The sequence below is a fragment of the Triticum aestivum genome, chromosome 2B, assembly GCF_018294505.1.
Source record: "Triticum aestivum cultivar Chinese Spring chromosome 2B, IWGSC CS RefSeq v2.1, whole genome shotgun sequence".
NCBI lineage: Eukaryota > Viridiplantae > Streptophyta > Magnoliopsida > Poales > Poaceae > Triticum > Triticum aestivum.
In genome coordinates, this window is record NC_057798.1 from 783,904,009 (window position 1) to 783,928,061 (window position 24,053).

Sequence of the window (24,053 nt, forward strand, 5' to 3'; positions counted from 1 at the left end):
AGCCTCTCTAGTAGCAAATTACCAAATAACGCGCAAAGTGGCAAATCTGTACAAAGAACTAATTTCAGTGTAACGGCAGATCTTTCAATGACAAAGAACACAAGAGAATCAAGTAATGTAGTTGGATCGATCAATAAACATGTGTATTTTGAAGATACACCTCAGTGAAAAGTGGCGTTTCCTGGTAATCTATACGACAACAATGACAAAGCTGGGCAAACATGGATAATAGCTGAGGCACGTGATTAAACTGAAATTACTCGGGAAACACATCACAGGGAACTGATGGTCGCTACTGAAAAAATGACACTCGTGCAGATCCACACAAAATGGTGAAACCCCTTAATGTGGCCAGTGCCACTATAACCTCACTAAGTTCACAATCAAGTCGATTCCATCGTATCCATCAACTAACTATATTTCAACATCAAGAAAGATACGTGCAAGGAATATGTAATATATAAAGAAAAAAGAGAAAACAAAGTGAATCATACCTGAGATAGATAATAGTTTCCATCAAGATACCCCAGATAACTGCTACCTTCTTCATGTAAAAAACATATAAATACCTCACTAGAATATAATAACTCCTACCTTCTTCATGTAAAATGGCAACGGCATAAGAGTTTGGGCATAATTCTTAATCCATCTAATTGGTTCAATCCCTAGATGCCCTAATCCAGAGGCCTTGTATGAGATTGGAGAAATGCAAAAGGAATTCAGAGGATTGTGCCTGCGAAGTTCGAACTCCTAGTTTCGAAACAGGACCAGATGACCACAAATCAAACCAACTCCAATAGCTGGATAACATAATTGATTTGCAGCTCAACAGATCAGAAATGTAGGCTCAGACCATCAGTCTCTGTCGCTCTCTGATTTCTGTGGACACACGCACGCAGTTTTTCGAACAATTGCTGCTTCAGAGTTTCGGAGAAAAAACAGAGGAGACAGTACTATTTGGTTCCGGGCAACACATGCCATTTTCTTCTTCTTTTTCAATTAGCCTGTTCATTACAACAAATGACTAAACATTTAAGCCTAAACTGACTTAAACACTGAACTACCGCACCCAGAGGTTCAACTCACCAGGACAGAAACACATTCCGTCACCTATGCAAGTTGGCTTTAGTTGCAGGCACTTATGCAACATGCCGCTACACTTCAGCACACCACACAGTTGTGCTGTTCATACTTATGAACATAGGCGTGCACTTATTCAACTCGGTGACAAAACAACAAGTCAAACTCTAACAAGAATGAACATAACATACAAGATAATCTGGATTCAGGCACACGAGCAGCAAACAGAATAATAAGCTAAAGACAGCCAACATTCCAAGGAACACCTTGTACTAGTACTGGTACATATTTAGCGCAAGTTTTGTGATGTAACATCACGGAAGCAACTTACTAGAGAAATGACATGAACTGCAGATAGATAGATAGATACAAGTTGTCTGATAACAATCAGATCTAAGTACCTGCCAGAATGTCTTCTAACAGAGGAACAATGCTACTAATTATTAACCTTACAGCAGCAATTCATAATAGTCTTTCAAGTCAAAAGGGTCAGCGGGCAAAACCTCTGATGCCAGCCTGACGCCATAAACCGGACGTACGTGACTCATCGCTGTATATGCTCTTGTATACTTGGAGTTTGCAAGCTTCATTTGCCCATTTTGCACAAGTCAGAGGCTTCAGCATGGCACTCACGTCAACCTCCGAAGACAAGTAGACCACAACCACCATCTTCTCCAGCACCCGAGCCTTCTCGGCGATGAACTTAAGGAAAGCAACTTCATTTGTCGACCCTCGGAAGTCGGAACTCACGGAATATCAACTTCTTCATTTGCTGCCGGATACACGTAATGGGACTGCCCTCCAGCCAAAACTTGAGACCGACCTTGCCGGTAGGCTCCTCACACGCCTTTTCAGACTGCAAAAAAGGAAGGTATCATATTGGATCATAAAGCAATTAATCTAGCTAAGCACGCTACGTAGATAGATAGTGGTAATGTAAAATGATCTTCGAATACCTGGATATGGAGTGTCACGACGTTGGGAAAACATCGGAGGAGGTTAGGCACTTTCTTGAGGTCACTGCGGACTTGGAATTTAAGTTCCAAGGCCAGGATCTCGACACTCGGGACTCTAGTTTTCACTTTCGACGAAATTTCCGAATTTTCTCGAAATTTCGCTCATTCCGAGGGTCTTCGAAACATTTACGTTTCGTTTAAATTATTTCGGTATTTTAAAATTAAACGTATAAGAGAAAGCTGAATCTAACTTAGTTGTATTCATATGCTTAGCAGAGTGGTACGCTGGTGTTATTGCACACTTTAGGGCCTCAGTTTGAATCCCAGGGGCGCACTTTTTATTTTACTACTTTACTATTTCTACTATACGAAAATTTGACAAAACAATTATGTCACTGGGATTCGAACCTGAATCTACAAAGACTGAAGTAGTGATCGCACCATTAGCATAGATGCGTTTAGGTGAGAAATTTGTACTAAAAAGTTACTTATTCAATACTTTGTGTTCGAATTTATTCAATACTTTTATTAGCTACATTTTTTCATGCTAATCCAAAGGGCCGAAATATTTGATTGCTATTTCATTTGTGTATTTCGACTATACATGATTTGGTGAATGAATTCTACATGGACCTTATGTTAATGACCGATATTTATCTATCGTCCTAAGAATATGTCAAAGCATGGCTGATGTAGTATCCTAACATCGTCCTTAATTCAATTAGAGGCCAAAATGAGGTACATGTTCATTGATATTAGCCTTGTCTTTCTAATACTATGAAGATTATATATTGATGGTTAAATTTGTAGCAATGGTCAAGGTGTTGGTGTTGTTTATATATCTCCTCATGGTGCTGTTTTTTGAAGCCTCGTGCTGTTTAGAGTATTTCTGCACAAATAATCAGGCCGAATATGAAGCATTGTTATTCGGTTTAGAGATGTTGTTTGCCATAGGTGATACACATATTGAGGCTTTTGGTGATTCGTTATTAGTAGTGCAACTAATATCCAAAGTTTTTCAATGTTTCGACGAATCACTTCATGTTTATCTTGATAAATGTCTAGATATAATTTCTACTTTGGATTATTTTGGCATTGCTCGTATATCTAGACATGATAATTGGAGATAGTTGCCTTAGTAAGCATCCGGCTACCATGTCGGTCATGGTGTATTGCACATCTATCAATAGCCATGCTTATTCTTGCCAACATAGGTAAGACCGAATTGGAGCTCACCACCTCGACCACTAATGAAACTTTTATGCAGACAAAGTAAGGATTCGAGAAAGTTCATTGTTGATTATCTGCAAGATCCTAGCAGAAGGATGGACAATATGGTTGATGGATGGTCTTGACATGCATACCTATGAAACTTTATAGTCGGATTAATGAAGTTGGGAAAGTCACCCAAGCTTGCATCAAAATATTCACACAAGCAATGGCCGATATAAACTTATCGTCCTAAGCATATGCAAAATGGCCAATGGAGTGTTGACATCGTCCTTAGAGCAAGCTATGTGCAAGTTATTTTTCGGTACACAAGCTTTGCCGAAAACAGGGGGGCATGTGTTGACACCAGCAAGAGAGAAAACCGGGCGTCCGACCGGTTCAGCTTGCCCCTCTGACTTAAATGCACCCGCAACGCAAGTTCTGTGACGGGTTTTTCCGGTTTGCAAGTAGTGTGACTTAAGTGCACCAGCTGCGCAAGTTCTAAGACCGTCAGCGCCATTTACTCTATACAATCTAATCATGGCATATGATTCACACACGTGTACTTTACAAGTCTCCATGTAAACCGTCAAGAAATTTGTAATTAAAGATAAATAACACATTTGTAGTTCAACTCCATATTTTTGAATTAAAATTGGATTTATATTACAAGAATAAAAATCAGAAATCTTAGTACGCAAAATTCAGCAAGGGGAGTAGTTCCAGCAAACGCCCTATCTCCCGTCGAAATCATTTGCACGAATCTTGGCGCGGGATTAAAGCCACGTCAGGTTTCCAAACCAGTTCGCTATAAGAAAAAAAAAGCCAGCGAACTAAATTTCAAAACAGAGAACCGGCAACACGACCCTCCACCTGGTACACCTTGGTTTGAATCCCAGTCTTACCCCTTTTTCTTTCTTTAACATGGCAGTTTATAAATATTCAAACTATGTCACATGGTATTTTATTTATTTATTACAAGACATGGCATTTTCTAAGATGGCATTTTTATTTATGTAAGAGGCATTTTTAATTATTAAGAGATGGCATTTTTATTATTAAGAGAGGGCAATTTTATTATTAAGAGATGGCATTTTTTATTAAGGCATTTAATTTTTTATTATTAAGAGATGGCATTTTGTTTCTTTTAAATGGCATTTTTTGACCATGGCATTTTTTTCATTCATTTGTGTTCACATGGCAACTCAAACTGTAGGACCACGTCAAGTTTAAATATATTTTTAACAACCACAGTTAATTTCTGATATTAAAAGACGACATTTTTCATAAATTCAGAGCATGGCATTTTTTATTTTCTAGATTTTCTATGTGTTTTTATAAGACAATGTTTTTTGGGGCTTCATGGCATTTTTTAATATTAAAAAACTAACCGGGTCTTTTTGGGTCAATGGGGGGTTGCCCCTGCCACCCAGCGAATGTTTTTTTTTTAACATTCCACCCATCCCGGCAAACAAAATGTTGAGTTTCGTGATTATTAGAAAAGCTAGGATATCGTAGGATATTATTCTACCTTGTCTTGTACTCCAAGCAGATCATGTACTCACTATATATACGCCCACGAGGCTCAAGCAATACAACGAACAACTATTCCACCAATCATCTCTCTCCCTTCTAACATGGTATCAGTTTCCGGGTTCTAAACCCTAGCCGCCGCCGCTTCCGCACCCGCGCGCCACCCCCGGGGCGGTCGGCCTCCATGACCGCCGTCGGGGGCCGCGCCGCCCGTACCTAGGGTTCGTTCGCCGGTCGTGTTGATCGGCTGCCCTAGAGAGTCTTTTTTCCAAGCCCTTGCTTCAGGTTTTTTCGCTCTTTCGCCGGTCGTTTTGATCGACATTTTTTTTTGTGGTTTTCTGATCTACGATCGGTTTGTGTTGCCTGCCATCGCCGTCGACCCCGCGCTTCTACGCCGACATCAACAACAACTTCGCCTTCACCCGAATCGGTTGCCTGACACCCTTGATTCACGTGTGCAACACGTGCGCTGGTGTGATGGCTGATCGCGCCGTCACAGACTAGCCCGTCGTCCAGCGCGCGGGCGTGGTAGTTTGCCGCTCGGCGCTTGCATCGGCTCACCAGACCAAGTCGATCTACACCGCTATGTGATGCATCACGTGCGGGTGTGCTTGGGTGCACTATGTGTTGGAACCGCAGCCCTCTAGCTACCTTTCCTCTCACTCGAATGGAGATGGAAGAAGAAGAACAGTGGACACAAGATTTTCTAGCCGGCGACGAACGCCATCACGGGCGCTCAAAACGCCCCAATCTTTTCTTCTTTACAATGGCTACATGGCTTAGGGCATCTCCAGCCGCGCCCCCAGGAAGGCCTCCCCAGGCGTTTTTTTCGCGCTGGCGACGAAAAAACGGCCCAGTCGCGCCCCCAGGAGCCCGATTTTCGCCGGCTTGGGCCGAAAATAGCGCCGGCGAACCCAGCCCGAACCCGGCGCGCTGGGGGGCGCCCGGGGGCGCCGGGCGAACTGTTTTGGCGCGAAAAAGCCGCGGGCCCGCCGCGTCAGCGTCACGGCTCTCTTCTCGGCCCTTCGTCGTCCTCATCGCCTGTCAGCCTGCACCATTGATGCCTCACGGGCGGCGCAGTGAAGACCGGACGACGCGCGTCCCTCGCCCTCCCTCGCCCGCCACGCGTACACACGGTGGCACGCGCGCCTCGGCCTATATATGACGCGCCCCTGCGCACTCCGCGACTCACACTCTCCCGCCGTCTCGAGTACCCCGATCCCCCTTCCTTCTCATGCCGCCGGGGAAGCTCCTGGACCCCGAGGCGCATGGAGACCGGGGGGTCCTCCTCCTCGTCCGGCGGCTCGCCCTGCCTCCGTCCCGTCAAGCCGGGGCCCCAGGACACGCTGGTCAGCGCGCGCACCCGCAACTCCGGCGTCCGCATCGGCGCCAACACCTCTCCACCCACCGGCCGCTTCGTCCTCGTCGAGCCCAAGCCGGAGCCCGGCCTCCCCGCGGAGTACGAGGAGATAGCCCGGCGCGGCTTCTCCGACGAGGACGCCATGCGGTGGGCACGGGACGACTACCTCCGCGACGAGATGGTCCGGCAGCGCCGGGCCCTGGAGGAGATCGCCGCCCGCAAGCGTGGGCGCCAGGACGAGCACGACGTCGTGGTCCTCGACAGCGACGACGACGACGACGACGACGCCCCCGGACCGTCCAACCCGCCGCGCCAACCGGGGGAGGGATGCAGCAGGGACGGCGGAGGCGGAGGCGGGGGCGGCGACGACAATGATGACGACGGCGGTGACTACACGCGGTTCTACAGCCTCCTCGGCATGTAGAACCGCGTGGGCGGATGGCGAGGTGGGCGGCGAGGGAGACGGCGGGGGTAGCCCGCGGTAGTTTTTTTTTTTTTGTAAAATATGTTTAAGTTTGAACGAACTCGCCGATGTTTGCGTTAAATTTGAGTTGTTTTTGTGCCTTATTTGACTTTTTTGACTAACCGTGGGCGCCGCGACTGGGGGGCATCACGCCCCCAGTGCGCGGTTTAGCGCCGGTGCGCACTCAGGGGGCGATTTTTTGCCCCTCCTGGGGGCCCAACGGCTGAAGATGCCCTTACACTCGGCTCTACCCTGGCCTCACAGCCGAGTACACATTCTATAGCACACTCACGCACCGAGGCCAATGGCCACACACCACCAACTAGCTAACTACATGCACGCACGCACTAAGTCCACTAACGCACAACTCGGCTAGCACACATACATGCCGCTAACAACCATGCATGCAGTCAACAAACAGCCGCACCATCCGCCAGGCCACATGCCTGAGTCTTTCATGCCAAGATTATATCTAACACTATGCATCCGTGCATGAAGCGCATTAATTGTTCCGAGTCTTCACGATCTCGCTCATTGCATCTCCGATCTGGTGCAGCTTCGCAAGATCCCAAAGATTTCCGTCGAGTACTCGCACATCTACATGAAGGCGACTGCTTATCCCTGCATGAAGCGCATTAATTGTTCCGAGTCTTCACGATCTCGCTCATTGCATCTCCGATCTGGTGCAGCTTCGCAAGATCCCAAAGATTTCCGTCGAGTACTCGCACATCTACACCGATCGAGCAATAGGTTGCCGCTGCGTCGTCCCGTTAGGCCGCAACGCCGTCGCCCCCTGTTTCTTCCCGTGGCTGCACAGATCCACGCCGCCGCTGCATTGACCCTTCGGGCCGTAGCGCCGCGACACGTGGTCCCCGCCGCCGCCCTTGAGGCCGTTCCTGTAGTTGCACCAACTCGCGCGCTGCCGCTGCGTCGCCCCTTCGGGCTGTAGTGCCGCGGCCCGTGGTCAACCGCCGCATCGAGGTCGTCCGCTCCAGGCCGTCCCCGAGGCTACACCGACCCCCGCGCTGCCACTGCGTCACCCCGTCGGGCCGTAGCGAGCGTGGCACGCGATCCCTGCAACCGCCCTGAGGTCTTCCCCGCCGTCGCCTTGAGCTGCCCGCCGCCGTTGCGTCGCCCCTTCGGGCCTTAACGCTGCGGCCCGTGATCCACCATCGTCCACCCGCGTTGACTTCCACGTGATATGCGCCGCGCCACTTCCCTTGGCGCGCGAACGTCACCGTCCGCGCCGACTTCGAGCACCGTCACGGCGCTCCTTCTCTAGCCGCCGTCGCTGCCTCCTTAGGCCGCCGTCGCCGCTGCTCTTCTTCCTTCGCTCCACGGCGACTACCTCGACACCGGCGACCCCCGACTCGACACTGGCCACGGCGTTCTTCGCACGGCTACCTCGACTACGGCTATACACCACATACGCCATGAAGTCGTAGCAGGCGCTAGTAGTAGTATACGTACATAATAGGACGCGTTGCCGTATATAATCACTCGATTAAGATTTGAAGCCCACAATTTAGTTCTGTAGCTTTACCAGGAGCCCAAAATACAGCCCGTTAGCCCATCGTGGAAGGCTTCTAGCGTCTTGATTGGCCTTTTAATCTATCCGCCTAGAACGTGCGCGTCGCTTTTCATCAATCGATCGATCTGGCGCAACTAGGGCACCTGCTGCCGCTCCAACTTTCGCAAAGCACGCCGCCGGTTATCAGCTGAGGCGCTGCGGTCGACTGCGTCAATGGCTTGCCGCTTGATCCTGCTGCAGTATCTCTCCAAGGAGTCTATAGATCACCAACTTACTTCCGTCGAAGCTAGCAGTCAGATCAAAAGGTACCCTGATGTATCGCTAATGGTGAAGTACCTTATTTTGTCCAATTAACATGTTTGCTTGGTTAATTAGCAACTTTACATGTCAGTCTGGCTAGTTAGTGACCCTGTATATAGGTCAATTTTTTCCAAGTTAGATGTAGCTTTACAAAAAATTGGTCATAAGGGTGAGAAAAAAGACAACGGCAATGCATATAGTATCAACTCGTTTGTTGAGCTTCATAGCTGTGAAGCTCAATTTAACGAGTAAGTACCCCATCCGTACCAACATATAAGAGGCTGTAGTGTCCACAAAGTCTTATTTTGATACAGAAGAAGTATCTAACTATAGTATGGTGTGAAACAGTAGTCTAAAGAGAATGGTAGATGTTTCGTGCCTGTGTTGCGAGACGCCTCTTTGTAAAATTACTATGATTTTTACCTTGATACATAGAAAGCAAATATCATATGTGTTCTTGAAAATGACCATAGCTTTGTTCGCCCCATTCATGTTCAAATCCTGGCTCCGCCCCTGGGGGTGGTGGTGTCCGTCGTCTTGCCTTCGGATTCTTCTCCAATCTCACCGTCTGCGTCGCTACCGTTCTGACTGCGGGGGGATGTTGAGTACGTGATTATTAGGAAAGCTAGGATATTGTAGGATATTATTCTACCTTGCCTTGTACTCCAAGCAGATTGTGTACTCACTACATATACGTCCACGAGGCTCAAGCAATACAACGAACAACTATTCCACCAATCCTCTCTCTCCCTTCTAATACAAATCTTTCGATAGGGGGTGCTCGCCAGGGCATGGAAGCCAGATATTGGAGTCCACAAATATATATATAAACAAACCAGATCTTTCCCGAGTGAGCGTCATAAAATTTCTCACAAGGTTCGAGCTCAGTTTTAGTGTCCAAACAATTCAAAAGTTGTTTGAATTGAATAAAGGCAGATTTTTTAGGCTAATAAAAAAGAAATAATAAAAAGAAAAGAAGAAAAACAACAGCCCTTGGATGTTGAGCCAACCCCAGCCCACTAGCTGGAAACACCTTCGTGCCATCTCTGGATTTCTAAAATAAAAAACGTTCGTGCAATCTCCTGCTTCCGTCCTTGCTTGATATTCTGAACGTTTCTTCGCACCGCAGTGATCACAGTGAATCGAAGATTCCGTTCCTGCACTTTGCACATAATTATCACCGTCCAACGTGCCCGCAGAAATCTCAGCCCCAGCTTGCCTCGTGCCAATAGGATCTTCGCTGGAAGCCTCAATTCTACCCCAAATGTCAGACCCTATACCATTTGGTGAGAAGAGAATGCCATCGGCGCCCAAATTATCACCGCGACCGCCGAGCTCGGTCGTCTGCGCGGCCATCAGTCATGTAGTGCCGACGAACCTTGTCTCCGATCTTCCCCTAGTCCTCCTGAGCAATAAATTATTTTCCGTACTCCCATTGAACCCCCAACTTGTTGAAAGATGCAAACCAGTTGTTTCACATACCTGTTAAAAAAAAGTGGAGTATGGAGGACTACTAGAGGTTCCACCTCACAACAGAAAATCGCAATTCCTTGCGAAATAATAATCTCTTCTATCTATCCTCAAGAACATGTGCAGCTGACAGTCCTAAAAGGTCCATCTCATCATCATCGTGGCGACCGTACGAGTAATTAATATACCGTTCCCATGAACTGAACTGCTAATCTGTTGCAGCTCGAGATGCAAACCTCATAAGTTCAGTAAGAGTGGTTTATGGAAAGAACAGCAGCAACAGTAGTGTTCTGCTCTGCTGGTAAAATTAAGAAGCAGAGGATGCTACTCTACTCCGGTAGCAACAGAAATGGGCTTGATTCCTTTCAATCACCAATGGGATCAATCAAATGCTTGCTAAACAAACACCGCCGGCAGATTTAGTTTGTAATAGTAATGTACATCTGATCAGATGAACAAGCTCTTGTCTAGAGTTTCTCTTGTCAACCAGACATAGCAAAGAATTTACAGCGGCAGGGAGGCAATGCACGCCACCTGTACATACAGACAGTGATGAAGAATCATCATTTGAGTTGCATCCATCAACCCCAAAACAATATACTGCACCTCTGCCTGCTCATCATCCAAAGAACCTGTTGGAGTATAATATCCGGCCCTCTCCCATAGTTCGGACTTTTGAATGAGTTGGCTGGAGCATGAATTCAATATGGTATCCGAGCCGAGGTCTTGAGTTCAAGACCCTGTCAACGTAGTATTAAATAAAACGATTCTGCGGCCTACATCGATCCCACATCTAAGTATTAAAATAGTCTAGACGTGAGGGGGAGTGTTGAAATATATTGTCCGCCTCTCTCCATCAGTTCGGACTGATGGGTGAATTGGTTAGGTACAAAAGCTTACAAAGGTTCCAGGTTCAAAACCCAGTAAATGCAATAAATAATTGCACCTGCCCCCGCTTCCGCTGCCCATGTCATATAGCTCTGTCCAGCCCCTCAAGCATCAACACAGACACACTATTGAGATTCAACTTTGTGCTGCAGACTGAATAATTAATCATCGGAAGCGTCGAAATCTGAGCCCTGCAAAACTGCTACACTGAACTAGCTAGTAGTGGGTCCGAAACCTGAAACTGTCAATCTTCCTAAAAGGTCCGATCAACCTGGTTGCGGTTTGAATTAGTTCTTAATCAATGGGAAAAAAAGTTCAGTAAGTATGCTCGGGCTCTCAAGTCACCTCAATCACCAGGACCAACATCAACATCAGTAGCTATTCCATAAACTGAACTGTTAATTTGTTGCAGCTCAAAGCGCAAAGATTAAATTGGAGAATAACCCTTGACCATCAACAGGCAGGTAATATAATTAAGCACATATTCCAGAGTTGGTTTGATTCATGATGCTTCCTAATTTAATCTGTACCAAGAAAAGAAAGAAACCTGCACAGACAGATTCAGTCTTGTGCCAAGATGCCACTTTCAGTGTTCCTAATTGTTGTGCAGTCTATTCCTAATTGACCAAATGTACGTACTAGAGCAAACTCTAGGATTGTGCTTGAAACCGCCGGTCCTTCCTATGACTTGAGAAACTGAAACAAACACAGAAGACTAAGTCTGAACCCCCGCTGTCTTGTAAAATGTACGGCGCAGGCTTCAGGCTCAATTCTCAAGTCAGCCAATCATCGGCAGTAACATCAGCAGCACACACATATACTGTATTAGTGAGCAAGAGCAGACTACCTTAGGTAGCTCTGCTGCACACTACAGTAAATTCCTTACTTTTAAAAAAATCTATCAATAATTCCAGAGTTAAGATGCATTCCATGCCAGGCTCTCATCATAAGTAGAAATATAAACCCTACATCTAATCCTAATTCATTATCTAGTAGGAATATGCACCCTGCACCCTTGGCTAATAGCTCTGCTGGACACTGCAATTCATTAGTATCAAATAGGCTCGTTAATATATAAAAAGTAGTAATCAAATAGGCTCCTTGTCCAACCTAATCCCAATTTATTCTCAAATGTACAGCCTACATTTAGAAGTGCTAGAAAGAGTCATTTAGTTTTACTTTGTCCATAACTCTGAAATACTAGCCCATCAGACGAGGCCTAGAAATCTGCCCTGCAACCTCCTACAGCAAACTACTCTAGATAATACAGTATTTGCTTTTGAAAAATGAGACCAGCTGCCTGCCTATTCATTCCGACCAGCTAAGATCATTCCTATTTTTTTTCTCAGGTACGCGCGCCATTTGGTATTGGGAGAAACAGAGAGATAAGGGAAACCAGCAAAAGAGAGAGAGCACAAGCAGAAACCACAGAGCTAACAACAAAAACTACAGAACAAGGGGGTAAAATCACAAACAGGCATGGCAGGTAAACATATTCCAGAGTTAATATGCGCCAAAACACACAAAATCCATACAGATATAACATGTCTTAGAGACGCACAGCGACTCTTGTAGGTGCACAACTTGGCGTCTAAACAGACTTGGATATGGTGGGGAAACCTTCTTTGGGACAAAAACCCTACCATATTCAAATCCTTTTCGGGACAAACTCTGATTCAGAAGTGACAACAACTTTTGCCACGATTGTGCAAACTGGGAACTGATAGTTATCAGCACAAATATGGATTGCAGATTGATGGAATGGAACCGTAAAAAAACCGGAGGAGCACAAATATGGATTGCAGCTAGGAGAGTTTGTGCTGCAGGAAAAATACACGATGTCCCGTTGTCCTCAGGTCTTCCAACTTCCAAGTAGTCCAGCTATTGGTTCCAGCTCGATCACCTGTCACCTAGTCCTCCATATCCTCCTTGTACTTGAAGAAGAAAACATGGTCAGAAAAGCAAATTTGGCTCCCCAAATAAAGCGAAGCAAATTTGTCATCACTAGTACATCTACAGGTTAGCAACTTTTTTTCAAAACATTCTCACATGTATGGAATTACTCAAACCATGGGAACTAACAGGTAGGTGTGTTCAACAAGTTCAGCGTACTTCCGTGATAAAGATACAAGTTGGATTTTTACTGCAAAATGCATGAGTTATTTACAGTATATATATAGGGTATTTTGAACAACAGAGAATTAAAAACTGCACAGTAAACAAGTTCTAACACAAATACCTTGGGCCGGATCTTCTATTGATCTGCTCCTCGTTCGCTAAGTTTGGACACCCGCATATCTTCACCTCCTTGATATTTGCAAGTGCTTCTGCTCCACCGATTGAAACTAGGCCTGGACAATTCTCAATCACCAATTTCTGGAGTGATACATGATTATTGTACCAGATGTTGCTTGGAATGGATGTTATACCATTGCATCCACCAATTTCAAGTGAGACGAGGGATGTGAGGTTCTGTAGGCATCCGGGAACATATGGAGAGATATCCCCACATTCCATTAAGCAGAGGCTTTGGAGGTATGTTGGCAGCACCAAACCTCTTTGCCACTCGAGACTTGGGCACGAATAAATCTTCAGATGTTTAAGATAAGGAAAACTCCCAAACCTTTCAGCTGGCAGGGACTTTAACTTCAAACAATAGCTAATTTCAATTTTCTCAATGGCAGGTAGATACTCTTGTGTTAGCAGGTCATCAAGGGTTGGCAATTTAGCACAGCGAGAAATTGCTATGACTTTAAGGGATGAGAATGCTCTAATGCTGCCAGTGCCCGCGGAAATGGAACTATTAGGGGAGTCTCCAATAGACGTAAGAGATCCACAGCTAATTTCCAAGCTCTGTAGTGCTGGAAGACTCCACGTTTGCAGTTGGATGTATGTGATAGACTTGCATGATACAGTAAATTCAGTGAGGGAGCAGCAGTCGATATTGCAAAAGAGACCAGAACCCCACAGGCCGAGCTTCTTAAGGGACTGCGAAACCAATCTCTGGAGGCGGATGTTTGGACATTCGGATATCCACAGGTCTTCAAGAAATTGCAAATCCCGGAACTTTTCAGTTGGTATTGATGGTAAGATCTTGCAATTTCTAATTCCTATTTTCTTGATGCTTGGTACATAACCTTGATGCAGAAGATCTTCGAGGCTTGATATATTTTTGCACCATTCAATTGTTAAGTCTGTGAGGGATAGGAATGCGAGTATCTCATTTAAGTTTATGCTGTTGAGTCCATCACATCTTACAAAAGTGAGTGATTCTAAACTTGGCAAGTTTTGTGGCTGAAACCAGCTTGGGAGTGAGGAACCGCCATAATTCTCTAGGACCAGAAACTTGAGGCTGATAGGAGGTTGTAGAACTTCAAGCACTTCTCTGTTCTGGATGGTGTGAGACAAAGGGTAGCCTAAAACCCTTGGCATATGCATATTCAGTGTCAACCTATCAAGATATTCCTTATTTTTCAGTTCAGCTTCCGCTGCCTGATCCTTACTTAGGGCGCCAAGATTATTTATCACCAAGTATCCACGAATTTGGTTCAGATTCTTTATTGACCTAACTCCATTTCCCCCTTTATTGGCGGAATCAAGAGTTAATCCGTTTGATTCGAATTTCTGCAAACTGATCAACTTACCAAAGTCACCGGGCATTTCCATCTGGCATTTCTTGGCATAGAAAATCTGCATATTATATAGCCAACAGAAAGTTGAAGGAATCTTCTTCAAATAACAAGGTCTAGAGATTTCAAGGTACCGAAGATTCTTCCAGTTGCCAATATTATCTGGTAACATATCTGTGAAGGCATAAGACATCACACGCATATGGAGAAGTTCAGTACACCAGCGACCCATTACAATACATGCATTTCTTCCTAAACTCTTCTTGCAAATTAGGGTACGCAGCTTTGTGTACTTGCATAGGCTCGGCAAGTTGGATTCATCAAAGTCACTGCTAGGGAGTACGTATAGATGACGAACATTCTGGGGAACTTTATCAAAGTCACTCTTGTTTCTTAAGATGAAGCAGTCGTGCTTTGAAACCATTTGTGCCATGTCATGGAGCAGGTCATGGATTACGTATCCACCATTAACCTCCTGAAAGAAGGACTGTGCTACAAGATCTTCAAAATACTGACAGCTAACATCTTGAATGGGAACACCACCTTGAGGCTCCACGAAGCCTTCTGCCACCCAAATTTCAGCTAACTTTGCCTTCTCAAATTTGTAATCTTTGGGGTACAAAGCGCAGAATGCGAAGCATGGCTTCAAGTAGAATGGTAAATATATGTAGCTCAACCGAAGGGCAGGTAAAATGTCGGTCTCCTTTTGTTTCCACGCCCACGGTTCACTCTCAAGTATAGAATTCCAACGTGATACTTCAGGGATTGCTTTCAACATGCGGCCCAGAGTTATGGCGGCCAAAGGAGAACCCTTTAATTTAGGAAGTATACTTTCACCAATGCGCTCCAAGTCAGGATGATTGCTAGAATCCTCAGATCCAAACATGCATAATTTGAAAAATTTCCTGAAGGCGCCATCCTCTAGACTTTCTAATATAACAGTCCCAGTTGTGCACACATCCTTGGCAACATTTGGACATCTAGTGGTGACCAACATCGCACTTCCCTCTTGGACACTGCAAAAAGGTGCATAAAACTGCTCCCAACGCTGCCCATTTTCCTTCAAGGCATCATCCCACACATCATCAAGGACAATCAATAACCTTTTATTGTTCACATGCTTCTTCAGAGCATTCTGAAGAGATTCCAAACTACTCTCAGTTGTTGGCACTACTCCAGTAAAGGATTGTATGACCTCTTTCGTTAACCTCTTCGCATCAAAGTCATCTGAGACACAAATCCAAATTCTCTTCTCAAACTGAGATTGCACTTTTTCATGACTGAAGATATGCTGGGCCAATGTAGTCTTTCCAACACCACCAATTCCACCTATAACCGAAACAGGAAGACTTGATTCATTATTAGCAGGGTTGCTTGTTGATGTGCTTGTTGATGCATTGATTGAACTAGTTGCTCTCTTCCGTTTAAGTACATTGAGAAATCCCAAGACCCGCTTCAGCTCCTTGTCACGACCAATAAATATATTTTTTCCCTTTCGCGGCAAACAGGAGATGCTCTCTGGCCTGACTAATTTGTCAAAGTGTTGTTCGACTCCATGAAGCCCTATACTCTCCATCTGACTCGAGAGATGGCTCAACCTCGACTGGATGCTATCCAGTTTGTTGAAGCTGCCTTGAATGACGGTATTAAAGAAGTCAATGAAAGGAGAGTGGCTTGCATCGCCCTCCACTTGCACCTTCTTCTCGTACCATGTGAACTCATCAAGAAGGTCCTCGGCATCATACACTGCATCCTTGAGATTGGGAAGGAGACTTGCCACACCATCATCATGGCTCCTCCACTCTGCTTTATTAATGAGGTCGTGCATTGTAGGAAGAGTGTCCCTCAGAAGTTTTAGGCCAGTCTCCAACTTCAATGCACGATCCTGGAGATCCTCCTCCTGTGAGCCACTCCATCGGGAGTGCAGGGATGAAATGGTGGATTTAGCCCACTGCCCGAAAGTGACACACTCATTGATGCCACCGATGGCCCCAATGACAGCTGATAAGCTCATGGTGGCCGGAGCCAGGACATCTAATTTTCGTCCTGCAAGCAGAGAGTGTTCATCGTTTAGCATTAAGTATAGACAAGATAAAGCTAGCATTATGAAGTAAAATATGAAGTCAGAGTATGCAAGAAGCCGGCAATTGTAGCAACTGTTTTCTCCGGATCCAGATAGTTTTTCACCAAAAGTTTTCCCATGAAATTAAATTAGTTTCAACCGCAGAAAACGAAAATTTACCCAGGGCTTTAATCAAGCCTCTTGATAAAAAGATTTAGCATGTGAAATCAGTTGCCATCGAAACTAAAAGAGAGTTAGTAACTAAGTGTATACTCCATCCAAGGCTTTAATCGAGCCTCCTGATAAAAGAAAATTTGCTCCTGGCATGTGAAATACATACAGTTGCCATCAAAACTAGTAGCATTAGCATGTGAACCGCAGAAGAAACTAAGTTTGCAGTTTCAGATGTGGTAAAAGAAATCAAAGCAAGGGTAGGGTGGTTCAAGGGGGAGTGCTCACCCTATATCGGTGCGACGGCGGCGCTCCTTTCGGGCCTTGTCTCTCCGCGGACGAGCACGCAGCAGGAGGAGAGAAATGGCTGGATCTGAATGGGATGGGGAGCAGGAGCAGTTCCCCAAAGTCGTCGGGCTCAGTTTGCCACGGAGCTTTGACAAGTTGGAAACTTCGGGGAAGGACCCCTCGACGCAACGGACGTGGATGGTGGAAATAATCTATCCTCCTCCTCCTGCAGCTGCAAGGCAAGTGCATCTTTGTTTAGCTTTGTTGCAGCTCTGAATTTAATAATTTGAACTGAAGAAGCACGTAGGAGTAGGTGGTGGGTGGTCCAGGCTTCCATACTCCACGCTGCCGCCCTCCGCCGTCGCCAAGGCCCGGGGCGCGCGCGGCGGCCGGCGAGAGGGACAGGAGCGTGGCGGCCTCCGGATGCCGCCGGATGCCGCCGGGAAGGACAGGAGCGTGGCGCAAAGGTGTGGGAAAGACGGCGGCGAAGGCGACGAGGTCGAGGAAGATTCAGGCTGCCGAGGATTTGCGTGCAAAGCTCACAGCTTTGTTTGCTTGCCGCTGCATACAAAATTCATGATGCTACCTGCTCCTTGTTGCATACAAAATTCCGTGAAGATTCCACGAAGAAGCAACCATGGTCCCGGGTGAGCTCACAGCTTTGTCCGCTTGCCGGTGCACCGATATGTAAGTTATATTATCATATTTTAACTTAGGACTGTGCTAACCACCAGTCGACTGGTGGTTAGCAACAGATCCGGACGACCTTCGATCGCTCGTCCCGCTGCGTTGTTCCTCCCGCTTCCCCGATTTTCTTTCTTCTAGATTTTCTTCCCACCGATTTTTATTCTCACCTCGGTTCACAGACTTCTCTCACTTGTCTGGTTTTATATCAACTAGTCTAGATAGCGGAGAAAAAGAAATAAAGTGCTTAAAAGGGGACTTGAACTTTGGTCTCCTGAGTAGCTACTACAGCCACCAACCGACTCACCCGTATTTTTTTATTGTCCACAATACATAAACAGGGGTATTTGAACCCTTTTTCTTTCTATCATATTAGCAAAAAAACAGTCTTGATAACTTGGAATAAGCAGCGTGATAACTATGACATGACCATCATGGTAACTTCACATAACGCCCTGATAACAAATAACATGACAAAGGTTGACAACTCTATCATTATAATGCTGATAAGCGTGAGAAGCATGCTAAGTTTAGCATGGGCAACATGAAAACTTTACACGAAGATTATCAGGATATATTTCAACAACTTTTCCTCCGGTAAAAATTTACTATGGTGTTTGAGTCTACGTTATTAGCTACGAAAAATACCACTCTTTTTGCACACAAGTTATGAATTTTGGTTACCAGGGTATATTCTCAACAACGAAAAATCGTCTGGTTGAGGTTACCGCAGTGTTTGTATGTAAATTATCAGGTGTGGATGCGTATATTATCATGTTATTTACACAGAAATTATCGGGCATATGTTTTCAACAATTTTTTCACCTGGTTCAAAGTTATTGTGGTGTTCGTACTTAAGTTATCAGATATGTAGTGCTTAAATGATCATGTTATCTACACAAAAATTACCGGGGTATATTTTCAACAACAAAAAGCGTCTGGTCAAGGTTACCGGGGTGTTTGTATGTAAGTTATCATATATGGATGTGTATATTATCATGCTATTTACATAAAAATTATCGGGTGTATGTTTTCAATAATTTTTCACCTGGTTCAAAGTTACCTTGGTATTTGTACCTGTTATCAGGTCTACAGTGCTTAAATAATCATGTTATTTACACAAAAGTTATCGGGATGGTCTCAGTAACAAAAAGAAAACGGCTGGTAAGGTTAGCACGGTGTTTGTATTTAAGTTATCATGTGTGGATGCATATATTATCATGATATTCTCACATAAGTTATCGGGTGTATGTTTTCAATAATTTTTACCTGGTTGAAGTTATCGCGGTGTTTGTACCTAAGTTATCAGGTCTACGGTGCTTGAATGATCATGTTATTCACACAGAATTTATCGGGGGGTATGTTTTTGTTGGAAATATGCCCTAGAGGCAATAATAAAAGTATTATTATATTTCATTGTTCATGATAATTGTCTTGTATTCATGCTATAACTGTATTATCTGGAAATCGTAATACACGTGTGAATACTTAGACCACACAATGTCCCTGGTAAGCCTCTAGTTGACCAGCTCGTTGTGATCAACAGATAGTCATGATTTCCTGACTATGGACATTGGATGTCGTTGATAATGGGATCACATCATTAGGAGAATGATGTGATGGACAAGACCCAATCCTAAGCATAGCATAAGAGATCGAGTAGTTCGTTTGCTAGAGCTTTGCAAGTGTCAAGTATCACTTCCTTCGACCATGAGATCGTGTAACTCCCGGATACCGTAAGAATGCCTTGGGTGTACCAAACGTCACAACGTAACTGGGTGACTATAAAGGTGCATTACAGGTATCTCCGAAAGTAGCTGTTGGGTTGACACGGATCGAGACTGGGATTTGTCACTCCGTATGACGGAGAGGTATCTCTGGGCCCATTCGGTAATGCATCATCATAATGAGCTCAATGTGACCAAGGTGTTGGACACGGGATCATGCATTACGGTACGAGTAAAGTGACTTGCCGGTAACGAGACTGAACAAGGTATTGGGATACCGACGATCGAGTCTCGGGCAAGTAACGTACCGATTGACAAAGGGAATTGCATACAGGGTTTTGATCGAATCCTCGACATAGTGGTTCATCCGATGACAACATCGAGGAGCATGTGGGAGCCATCATGGGTATCCAGATCCCGCTGATGGTTATTGACTAAGAGAGTCTCGGTCATGTCTACATGTCTCCCGAACCCGTAGGGTCTACACACTTAAGGTTCAGTCACGCTAGGGTTGTAGGGATATGTATATGCAGTAATCCGAATGTTGTTCGGAGTCCCGGATGAGATCCCGGACGTCACGAGGAGTTCCGGAATGGTCCGGAGGTAAAGATTTATATATGGGAAGTCCTGTTTCGGGCATCGGGACAAGTTTCGGGGTTATCGGTATTGTACCGGGACCACCGGAGGGTCCCGGGGGCCCACCGGGTGGGGCCACCCATCCCCGGGGGCCACATGGGCTGTAGGGGGTGCGCCTTGGCCTACATGGGCCAAGGGCACCAGCCCCACAAGGCCCATGCGCCTAGGGTTTCCAAGGGGGAGGAGTCCTACTAGTGGAAGGCACCTCCTAGGTGCCTTGGGGGGGAGGGAAACCCCCCTAGGCCGCCGCACCCCCTAGGAGATTGGATCTCCTAGGGCCGGCCACCCCCCTTGGCACCCCTATATATAGTGGGGGGAGAGGAGGGACTTCATACCTTGAGCCCTGGCCTTTGGTTGCCTCCTTCTCCCTCCCCAACACCTCCTCCACCTCCTTATAGCTTAGCGAAGCTCTGCCGGAGTACTGCAGCTCCATCAACACCACGCCGTCGTGCTGCTGCTGGTGCCATCTCCCTCAACCTCTCCTCCCTCCCTTGCTGGATCAAGAAGGAGGAGACGTGGCTGTTCCGTACGTGTGTTGAACGCGGAGGTGCCGTCCGTTCGGTGCTAAGGTCATCGGTGATTTGAATCACGTCGAGTACGACTACATCATCACCTTGCAAGCTTCCGCACGCGATCTACAAGTGGTATGTAGATGCAAACTCTCTCCCTAGACTCGTTGCTTAGATGAACTCATAGATGGATCTTGGTGAAACCGTAGGAAAAATTTTAATTTTCTGCAACGTTCCCCAACAGTTTTAACAACAACAAATCATTTGGTAGAGGTTACCACGGTGTTTGCATTTGAATTATGAGATTTGGATGTGTATATTATCATGATATTTACACATAAGTTATCGGGTATATGTTTTTAATATTTTTTTCATGTAGTCAAAGTTACCGCGGTGCTTATACCTAAGTTATCAGGTATATGGTGCTTAAATAATCATACTATTTACAAAAAAATTACCACATTTTAGTAAAAAAAAATCTGATTCAAATTTCGTGTAGATATAAAAAGCACATTGCCTTTTAGTTCTTCAGGAAAAGGAGACATCAATGAGATGGTTGCTTAGTTAAATTAACTACTACATCATGCACGGTTCGAATCACTTGGTTGGCAAAAAGCTTGTCTGAATTTGATTTTACTGTTCGTTTGGCACCTAGGAGCAGAAACTCCATCTTAAAAAACTGTCTTTCTTACTATTTACGTAGAAGCTGGGCTAGCTCAGTTGGTAGAAGGACAATGACTTATCTTTGATGGCTTGGGTTCAAATCCTAGGATTGCATTTTTTTTTTCTTCTTTGAAAGAGAACGGTTGTGCGAGAGAAAAACGGGACGGGAAAGAGAACTGCGAGAGAAAAACGGGATCGAGAGAAAATATCGGCGAGAGAAAGACGCGAGGATAAGAAAAAACGGGCGGGCGAACTATCAGATACCGTTCGATCCAGAATAAACGGAATCCATGTCGTGCGGATCTGTTGTAAATTTCCTGCCGGCAGGAAATTAGCTTTACCGTTTAACTTATAACTTTATGATGCTACCTGCTCCTTGCTGCATTCTTAATCCGATTCAGGATTCTACCTGCTCCCTTGATGCATATCATAAATTATATCACGGAAGAGCTCTGTTTGGGTACCCCTTAACGTATAAGGGCACTTTAGGCATACGGTACATAACGTATCCCGCGCCGTATGCGGCGTCTGCATACACGTACATCCGATCGCACGGCTCGAGCCGATACGGCCGACTCGCATCTACCACGTGCCCCTCGCGCGAAAAAAGAGACCCACGACCTAGCTGCGATCATGCGGCCCATTCCAACGTCGCCCCGTCCGGACGATCGCCGCCCTTCCCCGCCGATCGGCGACCTCAGTTTTCTCCTCGTCTTCACCCGGGATCTGGCCGTCGTGGACGTTGTTGGAGTTGCCGCCATACGCGATCTGGCCTCCGTGCAGGTCGTCACGATAACGTGGCCTACGCGAATGCCCTCGCCGTCTGCATCCCGAACGAAAGCCCTGTTTTCTACTAGTGACAGAAATGAGAAAAAACGCTTAGTTTAATTCCTTTTCATAATCAAAGGCATCAAATACTTGCTAAAAAAGGCAGAACTGACACCGCCAATTTGGTCGGTAATGTATCCTCTCAACACCGCCAATTATCGGATCCAATCATGATCATAGGAGGAGCGAGATGAGGGCGTTGAAGATGTTCCATTTCCTTCATCTCTTGGTGATCTCGCTCTGCAGCTCATCGAGGAGCCGTCGGTCCAGCAGATTCCTCTGAAAACTTGTCAAGTTGTGGGTAAATAACCAAAAATTTCTTTTACTATTGACAATTATTATGGACTTTGACTCTCCTTTTTTCTGATAATTATGCTACTCCCTCCGTTCGGAATTACTTGTCGCAGAAATGGATGTATCTAGACGTAGCTTAAAACAAGAATATGCATACATAGACAGCCTTAAGAACATGTCTCAGAGATGCGCAATGACTGACTCTTGTGCTATGAAAATCTGATGATGAATGCAGCACATGCCACCTGCCATGCCAAAAATAAATGCTTAAGAACATTATTACTAATTGTTCAAACTAATCCTAGCTGACTCTGGTCAAGGCAAACCCAACACAGAAGAGTGGTCTGAACCTTCCTTGCATCTCTATGCACCTCTGCTGCTGCTGCAGAGTGCAGTTACTTCTGAAATGCCTTTTATTCGAATGATACAAAAGGAGAGGACATAGAAAGTGGCCACAAGTCTGAAGCCAGTTCCGTTGCAGTTTGATCATCACAAGGCAACAAGAAAGTCGCAAACCAACCTCTTCCCTCAAACCCAACTACTCCCTCCGTTCCTAAATGTAAGTCTTTTTAGAGATTCCACTACAAACTACATAGTCGGGACAAGGGTGCTGGTGGTCAACTTAGTCCCAGCCTGCGATGCAAATGTTGAAGATATTGCTAATTAAGATCATATTTTGGATGGCATGGCACACATGTTACTCACAAATGTATACATATGAAGTTATGAACTAACTACTAGTACAATGGAATGACCTTGATAGCGGTGTTGCCAATCTCCAAGTCATGCTCTCCTGGCTCAAGGTATCCAATAACACGCAGCTTGGGCGCATGGCCAATCTTAACCCTGCAGCACCTCCAGGACATACTGGCGAGGGGCGTCCACCACCAAGACCACCGCCACGATGGAATAGCAGAGCTGGACGCAGCGCACGCTGTGGCTGACGAGGCGGACCGCGGAGGCGCACCGGGACCTGTGACAGAATGACGGTGAGGATATCCAGGACGGGGCTTCTGTCGAGCAGGAAGGCGAGGTCGCGGTCCTCCACGGCGACGAGGGAGAGGCCGATCTCCCGGAGGTTGGGGAAGGCGGCCGTGTCCGGGAGCCTCCAGGCGCTGAGGAAGAGGCGGGTGAGGGGGGCGCAGCGGAAGAGCGTGGCGGGGAGGCGGATGTCGAGCGGTTTATAAAGGCGAGCTCTTGGACGCCCTTGGCGGCGAGGACGTCGAGCCAGCGCGCGATCTCGCCCCGGTGCGCGTCCATGGCGGTGCGTGTGAGGTGGACGCAGCGGAAGGGCCCCGGGTGCGCCGCGAGCACGCGGGTGACGAGGTCGGCGACCCCGGGCGAATCCTCCTCGCCGACACCGGGGATCCACCGGCCGCTGGGGAGGAAGTGGGTGTCGGCGACGACGAGGGGCGCCGAGCGCCAGAGGGGGCGCCAGCGCGGTGCGCGCGCCGTCCGCGGCGGGGAGGCGGGAGATGATGTCGCGGAGGAGGCGGTCGGGGAGGGCGCTGATGCGCTCGGCGCCGCCGGGGAGCCAGGCCGCGCCGGCGAGCGAGAGAGGGGCGGCGGGGGAGACGGGCGGCATGGGGAGGGAGCATTGGACGACGGTCCTCACCATGTCCATGCCGGGCCCCAGCGACCCGGGTCCGAAGCCGTCGCTCTCCAGGCTGGCCTCAAACCGCTCCATGCTGACGCCGATGAACGGCTCCGGCGGCGAGACACGGCGATTTGACATGGCCGGCGAAGTGGGGAGGTCGAGGAGTGGTGTGGAG

General features: G+C 46.5%; 1 protein-coding gene across 1 annotated transcript; it reads right to left on the reverse strand.

Annotated features, from left to right (window-relative positions):
* Positions 1-12,252: 12,252 nt before the first annotated feature.
* LOC123047382 (putative disease resistance protein RGA4) lies at positions 12,253-17,556 on the reverse strand. The gene is made up of 4 exons (XM_044470920.1): positions 17,280-17,556; positions 16,941-17,172; positions 13,030-16,465; positions 12,253-12,724 (listed from the first exon to the last, which is right to left on the reverse strand). Exons 3-4 carry the CDS (start codon positions 16,431-16,433, stop codon positions 12,697-12,699), a joined length of 3,432 nt encoding a protein of 1,143 aa, XP_044326855.1. The 5' UTR covers positions 16,434-16,465; positions 16,941-17,172; positions 17,280-17,556; the 3' UTR covers positions 12,253-12,696.
* Positions 17,557-24,053: the final 6,497 nt, after the last annotated feature.

Coding starts and splice junctions, on each gene's coding strand:
- LOC123047382 (XM_044470920.1), bottom strand. CDS start 16,433: ATGAGCTTATCAGCTGTCATTGGGGCCATCGGTGGCATCAATGAGTGT. Junction 12,725..13,029: donor AATAGAAGATCCGGCCCAAG/GTATTTGTGTTA, acceptor TTCTTCTTCAAG/TACAAGGAGGATATGGAGGA.